This window comes from Rhinopithecus bieti, unplaced genomic scaffold (genome assembly GCF_001698545.2).
Source record: "Rhinopithecus bieti isolate Rb0 unplaced genomic scaffold, ASM169854v2 scaffold_9209, whole genome shotgun sequence".
Taxonomy (NCBI): domain Eukaryota; kingdom Metazoa; phylum Chordata; class Mammalia; order Primates; family Cercopithecidae; genus Rhinopithecus; species Rhinopithecus bieti.
Window position 1 is genome coordinate 265,290 of NW_016805989.1, and position 20,935 is coordinate 286,224.

A 20,935-nucleotide genomic window follows, 5' to 3' on the forward strand; every position below is an offset into this window, starting at 1 on the left:
TTGGAAGTTTGAGGCTGCAGTAAGCAATGATCACCCCACCGCCCACCAGCCTGAACGATAGAAGGAGACCCTGTCTCAGGAGAAAAAAAAAAAAAAAAAAAGAAGAAGAAGAAGAAAAAAGGCAACCCAGATGTCCACCAAGAGGCAAAAAGAGAAGATAAGCGGAGGAAGAGTGGCTTAGTGGTTAAGTTTACAGCCTCTGGAACCAGGCCAAGGAGGTTCAAGCACAGGCCTGGGCTGGGGTAGGAGCTGGGTCAGGTCAGCAGTGGTTGCCCTGGAAGAGTATGGTAGCCAATTAAAAAACGAAATGGGGCTCTATGAATTGACTTGGGAAGATGGCCAGTGTAGGTCACCGAGTGATGCACAAATCGCAGATCAAATGCGTAATATTCCATCTGGGGAACAATACAAACCCAAACATGTACGTGAATAAAAGATTTCTAAAAACCATCCAGAAAGATATACATTGAATTATTAATAGTGATCGCTTCTAGGGAACGTTTGGAAGAAGAACCTTTTTTCTTTTCTCTTTTCTTTTCTACTTATATGCAGTTTATATTTGATTTTGAGGCAAGTATTACTTTTGGAGGTGGAGAAAAAGAAAAAAATGCACTGTCTTAGTGGTAGGTTGCTACTAGCTTATCTCAAAGGAAGGAAGTTGGTAACAGAGTTTGCTATCAATCAACAGTCTGCAGGGAGATTTACTTGTAACTGAAAATACCCTTTAGCACTGCTGGAATAATTTCCTATGTGCGTACACGCATTATTTATTACAAAAAAAAAGTTTTAATGTTTTAAAAACAGGGCAATTTAACCTTGTCTTTAGTCCAACAAAAATGTATTGCATGTCAGGTACTCCACTAAGCCTTGAAGACATGGAAACCACCAAATTGGTGTCTGCCTTCCAGGAGCTTGTGGTCTGGCTGAGTGCGCCTCACACTTTAATGTGCTTCCACATCACCTGGAGCTGTTGTATTGGTTATCTGTTGCTACGTAACAAATGACCGCAACACTCAGCAGCTAGAAACAACAAACATTTATCATCTCAAATAGTTGCTGAGGGTCTATCTAATCACTCCTGAGTTATTTAGGAGTGACTTAGCTGGTTGATTCTGGCTTGGGGTCACTCATGAGGTTGGAGTCAACATGTTGGGGGCTGCAGTCATCTGAAGGCTGAATTTGATTCACTTGCGAGGCCAAAGGATTCACTTGAGAGATGGTGTACTCCCATGGCTATTGGCAGGAGACCTCAGTTCTTGGCCACGTGAGCATCTCCACAGATTAAGTGCTTGAGTATCCTCATGACATGACAGCTAGGTTCCCCCCCAGAGAGTAATCCTAGGGGGAAAAGGTGGAAGCTGCAGTGTATTTTTAAAACAACAACAACAACAACAACAAAACAGAATCTGACTCTGTCATCCAGGCTAGAGTGCGGTGATATGATCATAGCTTAGTGCGGCCTCTAACTCCTGGGCTCAAATGAGCCTCCCACCTCAGCCTCCCAAGTAGCTAAGACTGCAGATACATGCCACCATGCTCAGCTAATATTTTATTTTATTTTATTTTTGTAGAGACAGGGTTTTGCTATATCGCCCACACTGGTCTTGAACTCCTGGCCTCAAGCAAACCTCTTGCCTTGGCCTCTTGAAGTGCTGGGATTACACGTGTAAGCCACACACGTCCAACCTTTACAGTGTCTTTTATGATCTAACTTTGGACGTCACACTTCATTTCCACCATGTTCTGTTAGAAACAAGTCACTGAGTACAGCCCACAAACAAGGCAAGGGGAAGCAGGCTCCACTGAACATAGGTGTATCAAGGAATTTGTGGACATTAAAACGACCACATCTTTCTCAAATGCAAATTCTGTTTGAGTAGCTCTGGAGAGATTCCCAAATTCTGCATTTCTAACGTGCTCCCATGTGATACCACTGCTGTTGGTCCATAGACCACACTTTGAATAAGGAGGGAATCAAAGACTTGCAAAGAATTACAGTTCAGATCGCCTCTTTAGAACTGCCGTACTTGCGAGAATAATATCCTTTCTCATCCTGCCATCATCTTTGGATAGTGTCCAATTTTAAAATCACATTTTCCCTGAAAGGTCAGATCAGGAAAGTAAGAGAAAGACAAGATTACCTTGTTAATACACAAGGACAAGCTGTAATGGAATTAAAAACAATCAAAGGGAGATTCAAAAAATCTCTCTGGCCTTGTTCTGGAAGCTCTCAGAAGCATAAAACATCAGCCATCAATTCTGAAGGGGAAGCTAAACAAACAGCCTGGGTTTTTAATAAGAATTGTACAAAGTGCTTTATGGGACTAAGACTCCCAGCTGCAGTACTTATAAAACTAGCTTTGATATGGGAGGACAAGAAAGAGCACCCGAGTCTCAGAACATGAAAGCTTCTTCATGCTCTGCTGGCTTGAAGGGTAGTAAATATAAAAAAATCGTTTTCTCATTTAACAGCCAGGATTAAAATTTTCATAAAACTAAGTAGCCTAAAACAAAGAAACAAACAAAAAAACTAAAAGAAATCACCTGTATTTTTCCCATCGCTCTGGTCCGTGCTACAGTTTGGATGTGGTTTGTCCCAACCAAAACTCATGTTGAAATTTGATCCCCAATGTGGCAGTGTTGGGAGGTGTTTGGATGATGGAGGTGGATCCCTCATGAATAGATGAATGCCCTCCTGCTGGACTAGTGAGTTCTCACTTTCTGGGGAATGGGTTAATTCCCAAGAAAGTGTGTTGTTAAAAAGTGTCTGGCTTCCTCAGTTTGCCTCTTTTGCATCCTGTCTAACCATGCAATCTCTTTGACATGCCCACTACCCTTCTACTTTCCACCATGGGTGGAAGCAGTGTGAGGCCTTCATCAGATACAGCTGCCCAATCCTGGACTTTCCAGCCACCAGAATTGTGAGATAAATAAATCTCTTTATAAATTACCAGTCTCGGGTATTTTGTTATAGCAACACAAAACAGACTAAGACAATTTACATGCCATACAATTCACAATTTTAACATGTATGATCCAGGAAATTTAAGTATAGATTGTGCAACTATCACCACTGATTCTAGAACATTTTTATCACATGAAAAAACTCTGTATCCATTAGGAGTTACTCCCTATTTCTCCGCATCCCCGCCCCTCCAGCCCTAGATGACCACTAATCTACCTTCTGTTTCTATGGACTTGCCTGTTCTGGACATTTCATGTAAGTGGAATAATACAACATATGACCTTTTGTGTCTGGCTTCTTTCACTTAGCATGATTTGCATGATTTTTTAAAATTGTGGTAAAATACACATAATATAAAATTTGCCATTTTAACTTTTTTTTTTTTTTTTTTTTTTTTGAGACGGAGTCTCACTCTGTTGCCCAGGCTGGAATCCAGTGGCGTGATCTCAGCTCACTGAAACCTCTGTCACCTGGGTTCAAGAGATTCTCCTGCCTCAGCCTCCCGAGTAGCTGGGACTACAGGTGTGTGCCACCACGCCCGGCTAATTTTTGTAGTTTTAGTAGAGATAGGGTTTCACCTGTCTTGATGGTTTTACCATCAAGGCTGGTCTTGAACTCATCTCATGATTTGCCTGCCTCAGCCTCCCAAAGTACCAGGGTTACAGGCGTGAGCCACAGCACCTGGCCGAACCTTTTTTTTGTTTATTTGTTGCCCAGGCTTGAGTGTCCTGGTGCTCTCACAGCTCACCGCAACCTCAAACTCCTGGACTCAAGCGATACTTCTACCTTGGCCTCCCAAAGTGCTGAGATGACAGGCATGAGCCACTGTGCCTGGCCCCATTTTAACCATTTTAAGAAGACATTCCATTGACATTAAGTACATTCACATTGTTGTTCAATAATCAACATCATCCATTTCCAGAACTATTTTCATCTTCCCATACTGAAACTCTGGACCCAAGCATAATGTTTTTAAGGTTCATCCATGTTGTATCACGTATCGCTACTTTATTCCTTTTTACAGCTGAGTAAGATAACTGCCTTGTTTGGGTATGTTGCCATTTTGTTCAGCTGATGGACATGAGTTGTTTCCACTTTTAGTTATTATGAACATTCACGTACAAGGATTGGTTTGAACATGTTTTCTTTTTTTTTTTTTGAGACGCAGTTTCGCTCTTGTTGCCCAGGCTGGAGGCAATGGCATGATCTCGGCTCACTGCAACCTCTGCCTCCCAGGTTCAAGCGATTCTCCTGCCTCAGCCTCCCGAGTAGCTGGGATTACAGGCATGTGCCACCACGCCTGGCTAATTTTGTATTTTTGGTAGAGATTAGTTTCTCCGTGTTGGTCAGGCTGGTCTGGAACTCCCAACCTCAGGTGATCCGCCTGCCTTGGCCTCCTAAAGTGCTGGGATTACAGGCGTGAGCCACTACACCCGGTGTTTTCTTTTTTTATAGAGATAGGGTCTTGCTCTCTCACCCAGGATAGAGTGCAGTGGCGCAATCATGGCTCACTGCAGCCTTGACCTCCTGGGCTCAAGCAATCCTCCAACCTCAGCCTCCCAAGTAGTTCGGACTACAGGCACCCACACCACGCCCAGCTAAGAAGAGGTTTTGCTATGTTGGCCAGGCTGGTCTCAAACTCCTGGACTCAAGTGATCCACCCACCTCGGCCTCCCAAAGTGCTGGGATTGCAGGTGTAAGTCACTACACATGGCAAGGATGTGTAGATGTCTTTATTACCCATCACTTGTTTCTTCTGAGTTGCAGCCAGAGATCACTAGTTGGTTCACAGGAATAAGCAGGGTTAGTCTAAAATACAGACAAAAATTTAAAAACAACTAATAAGACCAGAATTTAATGACAAGTGCGGTAAGTTTTGAAACAATTTTTCTCTCTCCAGCCCTCATTTTGTTAAAACAAATAATAGGATTGTTTGCAAAATAAACTTTAGTCTTATACTTGGCCTGATTATTTACATAAAGTACAGCAAGAATAATTATTTTTCACATATGCTTTTAAAATTGGCTCTAATGGAATTCTGTTCCATAAGGAATATCAGAAAAGACTTTTTAAAGTCAAGCCCAGCAATGGGTTTGTACCTTCAAATACCTATGAGCTGGGTAAATTCCTCTCTTCTTGAGGTCCCAAGATAACTTGGGGCTCCTGGACCTGTTAGAAAGTGACATTCTTTACTCATCATGAGGAAAGAGAGAGACCCTCTCATATTGTTTTATATTGTTTTATACTCAGTACCTGTTTTAAGAAAAAAAACAAGGAAGTAAAACCAAAGACAGGCAGCCCAGTGCCAGGGCCGAAACCAGGCCTGGGCCTGCCTGGGTTAAACCCAGTAGCTAAAAATCAACCTATAACTTAGAAACTGATGTTATTCATAGATTCCAGACATTGTATAGAAGCACACTGTGAAACTCCCTGCCCTGTTCTGTTTCTCTCTACCGGTGCATGAAACCCCCGTCCCGTATCCCCTAGACTGCTCGATCAATCACAACCCTTCCATATGAAATCTTTAGTGTTGTGAGCCCTTAAAAGGGACAGAAATTGTGCACTCGGGGAGCTTGGATTTTAAGGTAGTAGCTTGCCAATGCTCCCAGCTGAATAAAGCCCTTCCTTCTACAACTCATTGTCTGAGAGGTTTTGTCTGCGGCTCATCCTGCTGCAATCACAGGTTAGGAGCCCTGTGCAAGGGCTGTAGACAAGGTATGAGGGCAGTTTCTCCAAGAAACTTTTTTTTGGCTCTGCAAGTCAAGCTTGATTCCTTAAAGAGAAGCGCACCCTTCTATCAGGAACTGATAAAACAACCAATTTCTCCAACTGTGTCCTGTTGCAAAAGAAAGTGGATTCTTGTTGCACTTACGCAAATAACTACATTGCCCTAAGAATACTCACAAATAGTTTCCAAATTCTAGAGAAACTAGCAGAGGAACAAATATGCTCCAAATTTTGTTCACAGGAGTATACCTTTCTCAATTGTTAAATGCTGTAAATAGTTCAAAATAAAAGTTTTCTGGACTCTGAAAACAAAAGATCGGCAAAGTTTTCAGCAAAAAGTTAAACAGATTACCTGTTTTCTATTAGTTCAGCCCATTCAGTTAACTCTTGTTCTGCTTGATAAATTCATGAATATTTCAGCTCTTCCTGAGTCCTGAATATTTTTCCTTTATTCTAATACCACAATCTAAAGATATTGGAAACCTGCATTTAAGAGCACCTAAGTTCTATAGCTGATTACAAACCATCTTTTGAAGAGGATCAAAACAAGACTACGATTGTCTGTGAACGACAAGATGTCTTTAGACAGTCTCAGTCAAAAACACAATTGACAAATTTCATTATTTCTGTGGTTTACAATAAAATAAAAATCCTAATTCAAATTGATATCATATACTCAGATATTAGAATTTTAGAAATCTCATACAATTTTGGAACACATATTAATGTTAGTCACTAAAATGTAACCTGAAGAAGATTAAACACTATTTTTATTTTGGCAATCCCATGTAATTAAACATGTCAAATAATCCAGGGGCCCTCTGTTGGCATCCAAAAGTTAGGGGTCAAAAAAGACAACCTTGAAGCTAAAGTTTGATTTGGGGAAGCCTACTGAACATGTTAAAAGTTTAAAACACTTGATACTATAAAATAGAAATCCAGGTTATCATTAGCCAAAATGACGACTCAAAAACTTTTTTTAAAGGCACAGAACCTTTACTCATTAAAACGGAAGACAACTTTCCAAACAATGTGTCTCTTGCCTTTCCCTTCTTTTTTTGGCAGTTTATTTGCAAGGCAAACAAAAATCTTTCATTATCCTTTACTATTACATAAAAATCTTGTTCAAGACAGGCAAACTTCATCCTTGCATCAGTCTATTGATGTCATCCCCAATTTTTAATAATACCTTATAGATAAATCTATCTAATCTTAACTAGTTTGAACATGAGGTGAGATTCTTGTAAACCTTTTATAATCCTTTACACATTCTTGTTAAAGAGCAGAGCAGTGCCTTAAGAAAACCTTGTTGTGCTTTTATTTCAAGGTTCAATTTACAGAAAAACCAAATAATACCCCTTTGAATTTAATCAGTATGTTCACACAGAGCATTTATTTTATAAGATTAATTTTTACAAACCATCTACAACTTGTTCAAACCTTTAGGTTTATCTTATCTAATTTCAAACGCCCAGCCTTAATTTATTACAATCATGATTCATAGACTTTCACTCAATTACATAAAATTAAATTCACTCTTGGTTGAGGAAAAGTGAGAGGTGGCAGAGGATTAATCCAAATGATCCTGGTGTCCACTACCCTTCAAAGCCAGACCCTGGTGGGGCAAGTCCCGCCAAGTCATCAGGTGCTGATTAAACACAGGGGACTGAGTGGGAGGCAAATTCCTAAAATGTGGTTATTTCCCAGAAACATCTTATAATCTAGTTCAGCGCCTTGCAGCTCCAACTCACACCAGAGTCACCTGGGAGCTTCTGAAACCATTCTGACCCTGAACTCCACCCTAAATAAATCAAAACTCTTGGTCCACAAACTGAAAAAAAAAAGTTTAATCTTCACGGGACATTCTAATGGGCAGCCAAAGAGAAGATCCACTGATCTAGGTTTTTCATACATCACTTAAAAATTTGCAAATTATAAAATATTTCATTAAAGTATGAAAATTTGAATCAGTTTGGGGTTTTTTGGGGCGGGGGGTGGTAAAAGGCCTTAAGGAAAAGATTGTAATTCAATTTCAGAAATAATCCACAACTTAGTACAGTCTTTGAACGAAGCAACACGCCCGTCTTAGTCTGTTCAGGCTGCTATAACAAAATACCACAGTCAGTCAGGCGCGGTGGCTCACGCCTGTAATCCCAGCACTTTGGGAGGCCTAGGCAGGCGGATCACGAGGTCAGGAGATCGAGACCATCCTGGCTCACACGGTGAAACCCTGTCTCTACTAAAAATACAAAAAAATTAGCCGGGCGCAGTGGCGGGCACCTGTAGTCCCAGCTACTTGGGAGGCTGAGGCAGGAGAATGGCGTAACCCAGAAGGCAGAGCTTGCAGTGAGCCGAGATCGTGCCACTGCACTCCAGCCTGGGTGACAGAGTGAGACTCAAAAATACCACAGTCTGGGAGGCTTATAAACATCAAACATTTCTTGCTCAGTCCTAGAGGCTGGGAAGTCCATGATCAAAGTGCTGGTTGATGTGTGCTTGTGAAGGGTCTGCTTCCTCAGAGCCCACACCCCTTGAAGTCTCACACTGTGGAGAGGATGAGGTGTCTCTCTAGGACCTTTCATAAGGCACGAATCCCATTCATGAGGGCTCCACCCTCATAACCTCACACTTCCCAAAGGCCCCACCTTCTATCAAACTTGAGGGTGAAGATTTCATCATATGAATTCTGGGGAGACACAGACATCCAGACTGTAGCACTCTCCCACCCCTTATCACCCACAATTCAGAATGGAAACGATGGTCTTTGACTTACTTGATGGACTTCATAGTTCTGCCTGGCCAGTCTCAGATACTCTCATGTTTCCAATTATCTTTTGTTATCAGTAAACCAAATTGTTTTTTCTCCTAAAGATTCCCGTCACATTATTAATGATTTCTCCTTGATGTTTTAGGAGAAAATGAGCCTGGTCAAGCGGCTCACACCTGTAATCCCAGCACTTTGGGAGGTAGAAATGGGAGGATCACTGAGTCCAGGAGTTAGAGACCAGCCTGACAACATAGTGAGACTTCACCTCTACAAAAAAATAGAAAGAAGGCTGGGCGCGGTGGCTCAAGCCTGTAATCCCAGCACTTTGGGAGGCCGAGACGGGTGGATCACGAGGTCAGGAGATCGAGACCATCCTGGCTAACACAGTGAAACCCCGTCTCTACTAAAAAAATAGAAAAAACTAGCCAGGCGACGTGGCGGGCGCCTGTAGTCCCAGCTACTCAGGAGGCTGAGGCAGGAGAATGGTGTGAACCTGGGAGGCGGAGCTTGCAGTGAGCTGAGATCCGGCCACTGCACTCCAGCCTGGGTGATAGCGAGACTCTGTCTCAAAAANAAAAAAAAAAAAAAAAAAAAAAAAAAAAAAAAAAAAACATAGAAAGAATTAGCCAGGTGTGGTGGTGCACATCTGTAGTCCCAGCTACTTGGAAGGCTGAGGTGGGTGGATTGCTTGAGGCTGGGAGGTCGAGGCTGCAGTGAGCTGTGACCCACCCTGGGCAAAAGAGTAAGACCCTGTCTCCAAAAAAAAAAAAAAAAAAAAAAAAAAATGTATATACATATATACACACACACACACGTATGTAAAAGAAAAACATGTATATAAAAGAAAATTAAGTATGAGACCAAACAAGGTTCAGCTTCGTTTGCTGTGACTTGAACAAGGCTGGTGACCTGTCGGTCTCATGGCAGAAAACACAACCCAGAGAAAAATCAACACTGCAGTTTTTTTTTTTTTTAAAAGAAACCTCATAATTTAATTAACAAAATTCACATTGTACAAAAGTACAATGATAACTGTACACTTGTTTCTCTGCAAATGTCACTTGGTAAATTACTATCATCTTTTATAGACAGGCATAACTGGACGCACTTTACAATCTTTCTGATAAATATATCGCCACTTTGCATCCAGCTTGGATAACGCTCTTCAGGACGGCATAGGCTGGAGCCTGTTAAAAACAATAAGCAAACAAAGAAACATGTTTTGTGTTCATTTTTGGTTGTAAGATTCAGGGCTGGCAGGGCAGGCTTTGGATTTCTCAGGATAGATCTAAGGAACAATTTATTTTAGTTTCGAAGAAAGCTAGTCAAAATGTTGGAATGCCTCTGCTACTGCCAAAGCATTGGAGTCATCCAGATTCTCACAGGAAAGGAAATGAAGCTCCTGGGAGGCCAAGGCAGGCAAATCATCTGAGGTCAGGAGTTCGAGACCACCCTGGCCAACACAGCGAAAACTCGGTCGCTACTAAAAACAAAAAATACAAAAATTAGCCAGGCATGGCGGTGTGCACCTATAATCCCAGCTACTCGGGAGGCTGAGGCAGGAGAACTGCTTGAACCCGGAAGGCAGAGGCTGCAGTGAGCCAAGACTATACCACTGCACTCCAACATGGGCAACAGAGTGAGACTGTCTCAAAAAAAAAAAAAAAAAAAAAAAAAAAAAAAAAACTTCCTGGGGAAAACAAGAAGGGATAAAGCAAGAAAGAAGATTCCCAATCTGGAGCAATAACACATTTCCTTGCTTTTTGTCAAAGCAACATCATTGGTTTTCTCTCCCTTTGGCTGTCGCTTTACAATTTATTCTTCTGGGAACAGAAACCTCAACCTCCCAAATAAGGAGTCCCAAAGCAGAACAGGTAACAGTAGGGGATGTACCAATTCAGCATCATGTTCAAGGCCTGTGTCATGGTGCTCAAGCTCTTCATCCCGAAATTTCTTTATCACCTGGTTAAATAAAAAGACACCAAAGCAAGTTAGCCTTCCAACTCTCCTACTGTTCCATTTCATTTTGGAGGCTAAAGTCTCTTATTATGGCCTAAGACAGGGAGGCCAGCTTTTCCTCTAAAGGGCCAGAGAGTAAATACTTTGTCCCACCTACCCAACTCTGCCACTGTAACCAGAAAACCAGCGGGAGACATGCAAACAAATGGACATGCTTGTGTTCCAATAGAAGTTTATTTAAAGAAACAGGTGGCTGGCCACAGGCCATAGTTTGCCAACCTCAGATTTAGACTCTAAAAAACTAAACAGTTCCCTTTATTTGCTGTGGAAAATTATCTCAGGATATCTATTCATTTATTTAATCTAAAGGGTTCTTGCTCACAGCATCTGCTCAGAATCTACCAATGATAAAGAAGTGGGCCGGGTGCGGTGGCTCACGCTTGTAATCCTAGCATTTCAGGAGGCCAAGGCAGGAGGATCACCTGAGGTCAGGAGTTCGAGACCAGCTGATCAATGTGGTGAACTCCCATCTCTACTAAAAGTACAAAAATTAGCTGGGCAGGTGGTGTGTGCCTGTAATCCCAGCTACCTGGGACGCCGAAGCAGGAGAATTGCTGGAACCCAGGAGGCAGAGGCTGCAGTGCAGGTGGAGACCACTGCATTGACAGAACGAGACCCCATCTCAAAAAAAAAAAAAAAAAAAAATGAACAGCACCAGGTGGTGTGGCTCACACCTGTAATCTCAGCACTTTGGGAGGCCGAGGCAGGAGGATCACTTGAGCCCAGGGGTTCAAAACCAATCTGGGCAAGAGAGAGAGACACTGTCTCTATGAAAAATTCAAAAAATTAAAAATAAAAGAAGTGAACAGGATAGGGCTCAAGAGACAAGGGTTCTGGCCAGATATGGTGGCTCATGCCTATAATTCCAGCACTTTGGGAGGCTGAGGAGAGAAGATCACTGGAGCCCAAGAGTTCAAGATCAGCCTGGAAAACATGGTGAGACCCCATCTCTTAAAAAAAAAAAAAGGCCAGGAGTGGTGGCTCACGCCTGTAATCCCAGCACTTTGGGAGGCCGAGGCGGGCGGATCACCTGAGGTCCGGAGTTCGAGACCAGCCTGGCCAACATGGAGAAACCCCATTTCTACTAAAAATACAAAATTAGCTGGGTGTGGTGGCGCATGCCTGTAATCCCATCTACTCCAGAGGCTGAGGCAGGAGAATGGTTTGAACCCAGGAAGCGGAGGTTGCTGTGAGCCAAATCACGCCATTGCACTCCAGCCTTGGCAATAACAGTGAAACTCCGTCTCAAAAGAAAAGAAAAAAAAAATTAGCTGGGTGTGGTGGCATGTACCCGTAGTCCCATAGCTACTCAGGAGGCTGAAGCGGGAGGATCACTTGAACCCAAGAGTTTGAAGATGCAGTGAGCTATGACTGTGCCACTGTACTCCAGCCAGGGCAACAGAGCAAGATCCCATCTCTAAATAAAAAGAAAAAAAGACTAAGGAGACAAGGGTTCTAGTTCCAGCTCTGTCTGTGCTATCTGGCCAGGGCAGATGGGTTCACCTCTCTGTTCCTCAGTTTGCTCACCTTTCAACTGAGGCTCTAAACCCCCATCATCCCCTAACAATCTCTGCTATGTTTTCCTCTTACCCAATTGCTATCTGCCCTTTTCTCCTTGAGCAGCCCTGTTTTAGAGCATGGACAAATACCTGAAGAAGTTCCTCATATTTTTCAGGGTCCTCCTCCATCAGCTTCCTGATCTGGTTGTTGTAGTGATGTGCTATGCTCTCTTCCACTGCCACGGTGCAGGCCATTGCACCTTCCTTCCCGAGCAAGGCAGTCCCTGCCCCTGGGATTGTTAAACCCAGATCAGAAAAGAAAGAAGCAGATATGACTGGTAATGGAGATCATCTGTGGCCAGGGCTTCTCAACCTCTGTACCAGACACTGGGCTGGGTCATTCCTTGTGTGCCCCATGCATGGTAGGATATTTAACTGCATCCCTGACCTCTACCAACTAGATGCCAGCAGCGCCAACTAAGTTTTGACAACCAAAACTGTCCCGAGGGCTGGGCGCGGTGGATCACACCTGCAATCTCAGCCCTTTGGGAGGCCGAGGTGGGCGGATGACCTGAGATCAGGAGTTCGAGACCAATCTGGCTAACATGGTGAAACCCTGTCTCTCCTAAAAATACAAAAATTAGTCGGTGTGGGAGTGGGCACCTATAATCCCAGCTACTTGGAAGGATAAGGCAGGAAAATCACTTGAAGCTGGGAGGTGAAGATTGCAGCGAGCCAAGATCGTGCCACTGCACTCCAGCCTGGGTGACGGGGTGAGACTCCATTTCAAAAAACAAAAGTCCCTAGATATTGCCACATGTCCTCATCAGGGGGGCAAACTCACCCTGAGGGAGAACCACTGTTTTAGGAGAGACTGGATCCCAGTGTTAAACCTGGAATTACATAGTAAGAAAAGCCATTCTCTTTTCAATGCTGTTTTATCCTGACCATGGCCAAGAGAAAGTCAGCATTTGGGGTGAATATATCTTTGATCTTTTATATCATTTATTCTTCTCCCTTTTTTAAAAGAGTGAACAGACCTCAGGTTGAGAATCTTTCTAAGGGAATAGTATTTGGCTGCAATTGAATTATACTAGCTTTTTTTTTATGTTGTTTATTTTTACTGTATTTTCTATTTATAATACTGACATTAGGCCAGGTGTGGTGCCTCACGCCTGTAATCCTAGCACTTTGGGGATGCCACAGAGGGAGGATGGCTTGAGGCCAGCAGTTTGAGACCAGTCTAGGTAACATAATGAGACTCCATCTCTACAAAAAAATAGACCTGTGCGTGGTGGCATGTGCCCGTAGTCCAAGCTACTCAGGCTCAGAGGCTTAGGTGGGAGGATCACTTGAACCCAAGAGTTTGAGGTTTCAGTGAGCTATGACTATACCATTGCTCTCCAGTCTGGGCAACAGAATGAGACCCCGGTTCTATTTTGTTTGTTTGTTTGTTTGTTTGTTTGTTTGTTTGTTTTTGAGAAGGAGTCTCGCTCTGTCGCTCTGTCACCTAGACTGGAGTGCAGTGGGCCAATCTTGGCTCACTGCAACCTCCACCTCCGAGGTTCAAGCAGTTCTCCCACCTCAGCCTCCCAAGTGGCTGGGATTACAGGCCCGCACCACCACACCCAGCTAATTTTTGTATTTTTAATAGAGATGGGGATTTCACCATGTTGGTTAGGCTGGTCTCGAACTCCTGACCGCATGATCTGCCCACCTCGGGCTCCCAAAGTGCTGGGATTACGGGTGCGAGCCACCATGCCCGACCTTTTTTCTTTTTAAGTACTGACATTAAGATTCTATCTTAAATAAATTTAAACCACACATAAAAAAAGGCAGTCAATTTAACTTTGGAAAAATATGAAGTAAACAGAATGAGGTCATAAGAGGACATAGCAAGAATTGTGAACATGATACCTGAAGGATTTAATCATCCTAGATCCCCAAGCTTGCATAAGCTCTTCTAGAGAGACACGTACCCAGCGCAAACCCCAGCACGTTCCAAAAGGGCATCAGAACTGTCGGCCGGACCCTGAACGTAACCATCAACTCACTGAACTTTTTCAAATGGTCCTTTTCTTGATCCCACATTTTCTGTAAGAAACATAAAAATAAAGACATGCAAGAATTCCATAGAGGCCTCCCACTCACCCAAGCAGCATACAGGAAGTAAAATAGAAACGGAGAAAATCATGGAAACTGCTGTCTCTGCCATTCCCCTCAAAACGTCAATGGAAAAAGTAAGACATCAGACTAAAGGAATCTTTGACAAAGAGAAGATAGCGCTGAGAATACAAAAGAATCTATTATCTCAATTCCAGGTAAGACTGCCATGAGCTACAGTTCCAGCAGAAGTCTCTCAGGCCCACAATGTGCCTAGTAAATAACAAGGGTCCACACGCATAAGAAATGACATGTTTAACCCATTTCAAAATCAGGAAGGCAGAACATGAGCTGTTGTGTAATTTCCTTCCAGACTACTAGAATAGTATCATCTTGTTGTTGTTGTGGTTTGCTTGTTTTGAGACAGGGTCTCACTCTCTCACCAAGACTGTAATGCGGTAGCAAGCTTATGGCCCACTGCAGCCTCAACCTCCAGGCTCAAGTGATCCTCCAACCTCGGCCTCTCAAACTAGCTGGGATTACAGTCGCACACCACTACACCTGGCTAACTTTGCTGTGTGTGGGGGGGGATTTTTTGGGTTTTTTTGTTTTTTTTTTTTTGAGACGGAGTCTCACTCTGTTGCCCAGGCTGGAGTGCAGTGGTGCAATCTCAGCTCACTGCAACCTCTGCCTCCCAGGTTCAAGCAATTCTCCTGCCTCAGCCTCCCGAGCACTGGGACTACAGGCATGCACCACCATGCCTGGCTAATTTGTTTTGTATTTTTAGTACAGACAGGGTTTTGCCTTGTTGGCCACACTGATCTCAAACTCCTGACCTCAGGTGATCCACTGGCCACAGCTTCCCAAAGTGCTGGGATTACAGGTGTGAGCCACTGTACCCAGCTAATTTTTGTATTTTTTGTAGAGACAGGGTCTCGTCATGTTGCCCAGTCTGGTCTCAAACTCCTGGGCTCAAGCAGTCCATCGGCCTCGGATTACAGGCGTGAGCCACCACACCTGGCCCCAAATATTATTTACATGAGAGGAAGAAGAGAGAATGCTAGCTGCAACTAACACTTAGATGGCACTTCCTAAGTGCCAGGGGCCGTCTAATAGCTTTAATGCAAGCAATTCATTCAATCCACACAATTCCTGTGAAGGACACACTATGACTGCATACCTGTCTATGTACTATATGTCTCTGTGCTTTATCCATAAAAACAACAATATGCTTTTTGCTCTCCATCTCTCCACCAAGAACCAACTTTTGCTCTCCTGGAGACAATGGCATCTCCCTGGGGAACGCTTGACCTCCCGTGATTGATTACTTGAAGGCCTTTGGATCTGCCCATTCGGTAGACCAGGGTGAGGGAGATGAAGAAGCACCCACCTGAATGACCGGCCCGACGCTTGTCCGACCCAGGACGGCCATCTGCCCGGCATAGATGCGGTTTGCTCCATATTCGCCTGCATGATCCACTCGGATTATTCGATCCACAACTCCCCGATTGATATTGTCTAAGGTCATTCCTGAACTGCGAAATCTGACAATGATTCTTCTTCCATAAGCTGAAATGCAAGTGTTTATTCTTCGTTACGTTCAGGTAAAATCCAAACGTTCCTTTTACAGACAGAAGAAAGGGCACTTTGGGATGGAGGTCCCAAATGAGCTCCCCGTGGGCCAGGCATGCCCATAAATGTACTCTGTTTAACCTACAGTGTTAAAAAAGAGGATTCTACCTAAAGATCTGGATTTCTGGCTTCACTTTAAGTGTATGAAGATCTGGAAATGCTGAGCCTATCTTCTTATCAGGCAGTTAACATGGCAGCCGCTTCTAGATGGGCAAGGTTCTCCAGTTCACCAGCCCTCTGGCACATTTCCCCCCAGCACATGCTATACAGGAGAGGCCCGTAGAGAGCTTTCAGAAACACGGTGCTCTTCCCCAATTGATCCCCGGGAGGAGGCTCTCTGAATTGGTATTTTTTAGAAGCTATGTGCATAAGTCTTTGCTTCAGCCAAGGCTGAGAACCACAGACTAAGTTCTCTTAAAACCCACACCTGCTGGGCGCAGTGGTTCACGCCTGTAATCCCAGCACTTTGGGAGGCCGAGGCGGGTGGATCACAAGGTCAGGAGATGGAGACCATCCCGGCTAACTTGGTGAAACCCCTTCTCCACTAAAAGTACAAAAAATTAGCCGGGCATGGTGGCGGGCACCTGTAGTCCCAGCTACTGGGGAGGCTGAGGCAGGAGAATGGCGTGAACCCGGGAGGCGGAGCTTGCAGTGAGCTGAGACCGCACCACTGCACTCCAGCCTGGGCGACAGAGCGAGACTCCGTCTCAAAACAAACAAACAAACAAACAAAAAACCCACACCTGTCCGGGCGCAGTGGCTCACGCCTGTAATCCCAACACTTTGGGAAGCCAAGGAGAATGAATCACCTGAGGTCAGGAGTTTGAGGCCAGCCTCGCCAACATGGTGAAACCCCATCTCTACCAAAAATACAAAAATTAGCTGGGTGTGTTGGTACATGCCTTTAATCCCAGCTACTTGGGAGGCTGAGGCAGGAGAATAGCTTGAACCCGGGAGGCAGAGATTGCAGTGAGCCGAGATCGTGCCACTGCACTCCAGCCTGGGCAACAGAGTGAGACTCTGTCTAAAACCAAACAAACAAACAACAACAACAACAAAAAAAAAAAAACAGAGAAAAAATTTTAAAACCCCACACTCTTGAGCATTTGATTTTGAGACTAGCCTTAGAGTCTAGATTTCACCTCATTATGGTCCAAAATCAATTCAAAGGAACTCTTATCTTCAAAATGTAAATTCTTCATGACAGATTATATTTTATCTTTAAAAATAAATCTCCTAACCTTAACACCTTAATTTTATTCTCTGAGCCTTATATTAGAGTAACTCAAGAGGCTTTTTTCCCTGCAAGGAAGAGTTTTGCAGCATTCTTAGGTGTGTAAGGTGTATTCACACCTCATTTTGCAGATACGGAAAATAGAAACCTAGGGGTCATTTAGTTTGTAACGGCAGCTTCGATCTGTACTGGTATCACTTTTTTTTTTTGAGACAGACTCTGGCTCTGTTGCCCAGGCTGGAGTGCAATGGTACAATCTCGGCTTACTGCAAACTCCACCTTTCGGACTCAGGCAATTCTCCTGTTTCAGCCTCTAGAGTAGCTAGGACTCCAAAGCAGCTAGGACTACGGGCGTGTACCATCATGCCCAGCTACTTTTTTTGTATTTTTAGTAGAGACAGGGTTTCACCATGTTGCCCAGGCTGGTATCAAACTCCTGAGCTCAAGTAATCCTCCCATGTCAGCTTCCCAAAGTGCTGGGATTACAGGCGTGAGCCACCGCCCCCAGTCAGCATTGGTATCACTTTGTAATGTTTTAGCGCTCTTAGGCTGTGACTACCATGTCTTTTATGCATACGTCTTTTCACTTAGGCTAACTTCAACATCTGGCGAGTATGTGGAAAAAACTCATTTTGGATACATATGTGGTTCTTTCATGACAAAGGCTTGAATGCTTTGGACACGAGGTGATGAGGTGGGTTGGTGAAATTTGGGGTGGCTCTGCACTTGAAATCTTCTACCAGATGGAGCTATAAATGTCACACTTTTAATAAAGAAGCGTGGACGTAAGTTCTGAAGCATAATGACCCAGCTTTGGTCCATTCCTCGGCATGATCCCCTTCATCTCACTGAGCATATCTGACTCAAAAGACGGATAGGCCGGGTGCAATAGGCCGGGTGCAGTGGCTCATGCCTGTAATCCCAGCACTTTGGGAAGCCCAGGCAAGTGGATTGCTTGAGACCAGGAGTTCAAGACCAGCCTGGCCAACATGGTGAAACCCCATCTCTACCAAAAATATAAAAATTAGTCAGCCATCGTGGCGCGCCTGTAGTCCCAGCTACTCAGGAGGCTGAGGCGGAACAATCAGTTGAACCCAGTAGGCAGAGGTTGCAGTGAGCTGAGATGGTGCCATTACACTCCAGCCTGGGTGACATAGTGAGACTCTGTCTCAAAAAAAAAAAAAGAAAAAAAGAAACAGAAAACATGTGTCCCATCTCCAACACTAGCCTTGGGAAAATCAGGATCGACAATTCTTACACATAAAATTGGCAGTAATCATTGGTGACTCATACCTGTAATCCCAGCACTTTGGTAAACCAAGGAGGGAGAATCACTTGAGGTCAGGAGTTCGAGACCTGGTCATCATGGTGAAACCCCGTCTCTACTAAAATTCAAAAATTAGCCAGGCATGGTGGTGCATGCCTGTAGCCTCAGCTACTTGGGAGTCTGAGGCAGGAGAATCGCTTGAACCCAGGAGGCGGAGGCTGCAGTGAGCTGAGATCGCACCACTGCACTCCAGCCTGGGCAACAGAGCAAGACACTGTCTCAAAAAAAAAAGAAAAAAAAGGGCAATAATCAGGCTCTTTCCTTTTTAAGGGAAAACATATAATAATAAAATTATCTTACTGAGTTATGAGGATAAAATGAGATATAAGAAGCAAAGTAACTTTATAAACAGAAATGATTCTTATTCTGTTATGCTCACTGGCTGAACAGAGCAGCATTAAAATTCACATTCAACAACCCTCAGAGTTTTGCCTGCATTGCCACACACTTTAAAATAAAATTGAGGCTCGGTGCTAGAAGCTCTCAAATGCATCACTTTACGTCCATATTTTCCCAAAGTGTGAAACATGCCAGTGTGGTGGTACCTATGAAATTTTAAGTGGCTTATGGATATGCAATAAATAACCCCATGTAGTAAGGGGTACTCTTGTAAATTCTCTTGCAATCTCTTATTTCATTAAGGAAGATATCTCCATTTACAGCTGGCATATCCTCAACACCTTCCCAACACTTGCTAATTTCCCCTTTGTAACAGAAATACAGTATTTAATACAATTTTGTAACTTTTTAATTTCAGTTTGTTTTTTTCTTAATAATTACTCATCCATTTGTGACAAGTGGCACTGGCTTCCCATTCACCGTAAGGATTTCGTTTCAAGGAAATTAATTTAATTTTAAAATGAGACAGGGCTATACGAAAAAAACACATCTAGTAATCAAAAGTTCAAGCAGTATTGCCATGAGGCAAAAATTCCGAAGGTGGTACACAGTAATTTAACGTTGAGAAAACGACCTCATGTCATTTTCTTTTCTTTTCTTTTCTTTTTTTTTTTTTTTTTTTGCGGGGGTTGGGGAGACAAAGTCTCGCTCTGACGCCCAGGCTGGAGTGCAGTGGTGCAATCTCGCCTCAAGGCAACCTCTGCCTCACAGGTACAAGCGATTCTCCTGTCTCAGCCTCCTGAGTAGCTGGGATTACAGGCACCTGCCATCACGCCCGGAAAATTTTTATTTTTAGTAGAGGCGGGGTTTCACCGTGTTGGCCAGGCTGGTCTCAAACTCCTGACCTCAGGTGATCCTCCAGCCTCGGCCTCCTAAAGTGCTGAGATTATAGGCCGGAGCCACCGCGCCTGGTTTCATGACAATTTTCTAAGGCAGCACAGATGAAACAAGGAAAGCAGGAACCATGCAAAAAACCATGTCTCTCTACTCCAAATTCGATGATCCTTCTACTACACTGATGGCTCTCGAAGTTTACAGTGCATGCAAATCACCTAAAGGTCCTGTTCACGGACCACAGATACCGACCAAGTAGGTCGGGGTGGGGCCCGACAATCTGTATTTCTAGCAAGCTCCCAGAAGTAGCGGAGGCAGCTGGTCGTCGGGCTACACTTTGCCTGACAAGGCCCTGGGCAAAGACCACAAAAAGAGTGACTCCCTGAGAAGCTAAATTTTCAGTGTCGCCAACTGTCCTCGACTCGGAAAGCTGGCCGCACCTGCCGTGACATCCATCACTGCACAGGTGTGCCACTGCGTCACTCCCCAGGCATCACTGCCGAAACCACCCCCGTCCTCCCGTCACTCTCGCCACGAACTACAAGCCCCGCCCCGCCCGCCAGCGCCCCGTAAGCTGAAGTCACGCAGTCGCGCTCCGTCGCAGGCCTGTGACGTTACGAACCTCTCCCCCGTGACCTCTTCGACCCAAACCTCAAGCGAAAATTCCCTAGCTTCCTAGCCCAGCGCAGGACTCTGACTGCGCGCATCCCATTACCTGAGAGCGACCGCCGGGCGCCCTGGCGCAGCCGCCACAGGCAAGGAGCCGCCGCCGCCCCGGTGCAACTCATTGCCGGAACAAAAAAGCAACCACTTCGTTGAACGGAGCGGGCCAATACTGCCCTTGGCTCGAACTGATGACGCACAGCAGACGTAAGGCAGGCTCAGCTTGCCCGCGCACCGGTGGGAACGCCCCCTAGCCCCGCGCTAGGGATTGGATTGGTTAGATACGACAAACAAAAAGATTATATTGGGTGGGGTCACTATCAATCACTCGGAAGACCAAGGACGCCAAGACGCCTTGGGTTGCCAGGGAGATGAAAATGCTAAATTGCTGTTTCAAAGATCAGGGTAGGGTTAGTGATTTCTCGCCCAAGTTCCTGGGAAAAAGGATCATAAGGGAATTACTTATTAACAAGGCACGGTATTTCCTGCTTTACCTACGTGGAAGGAGGTTTTTTTTTTTTTTAATTTGTATCCTGTATCTACTTTAAAATAGTAAGCCTGGCCAATATAGCGAGACCCCGCCTCTACAAATAATTTTAAAAATTCGCTGGGCGTGGTGGAGCACACCTATAGTCCCAGCTATTCGGGGGGTTGAGGCGGGGAAATAGCTCGAGCCCGGGAGCTCGAGGCTGCAGTCAGCTGTGATCCTGCCACTGCACTCCAGCCTGGGCCCTCTCCCCCCCCCCCCAAAAATATATATATATAT

General features: G+C 44.4%; 1 protein-coding gene across 2 annotated transcripts; it reads right to left on the reverse strand.

The window, feature by feature from the left end:
• Positions 1 to 9,433: 9,433 nt before the first annotated feature.
• On the reverse strand, positions 9,434 to 20,378 carry COQ7 (coenzyme Q7, hydroxylase). Of its 2 annotated transcripts, none has more exons than XM_017874406.1 (6): positions 20,222 to 20,378; positions 15,471 to 15,649; positions 13,957 to 14,071; positions 12,128 to 12,267; positions 10,353 to 10,421; positions 9,434 to 9,646 (listed from the first exon to the last, which is right to left on the reverse strand). In XM_017874406.1, the coding sequence occupies exons 1-6, from the start codon at positions 20,292 to 20,294 to the stop codon at positions 9,569 to 9,571; spliced, it is 654 nt and encodes a 217-aa protein (XP_017729895.1). In that variant the 5' UTR covers positions 20,295 to 20,378; the 3' UTR covers positions 9,434 to 9,568. The 2 variants fall into 2 exon arrangements, with proteins under 2 accessions (XP_017729895.1, XP_017729896.1); XM_017874407.1 differs by lacking the exon at positions 20,222 to 20,378 and adding an exon at positions 19,947 to 20,048.
• Positions 20,379 to 20,935: the final 557 nt, after the last annotated feature.

What these genes read in the sequence shown, in the direction of transcription:
- COQ7 (XM_017874406.1), bottom strand. Translation starts at nt 20,294, where the DNA reads ATGAGTTGCACCGGGGCGGCGGCGGCTCCTTGCCTGTGGCGGCTGCGC. An exon ending in CGTGCTGGGGTTTGCGCTGG is followed by an intron (nt 12,268 to 13,956) that starts GTACGTGTCTCT and finishes TAACAATCCCAG; the next exon opens with GGGCAGGGACTGCCTTGCTC. An exon ending in AATATGAGGAACTTCTTCAG is followed by an intron (nt 10,422 to 12,127) that starts GTATTTGTCCAT and finishes TTATTTAACCAG; the next exon opens with GTGATAAAGAAATTTCGGGA.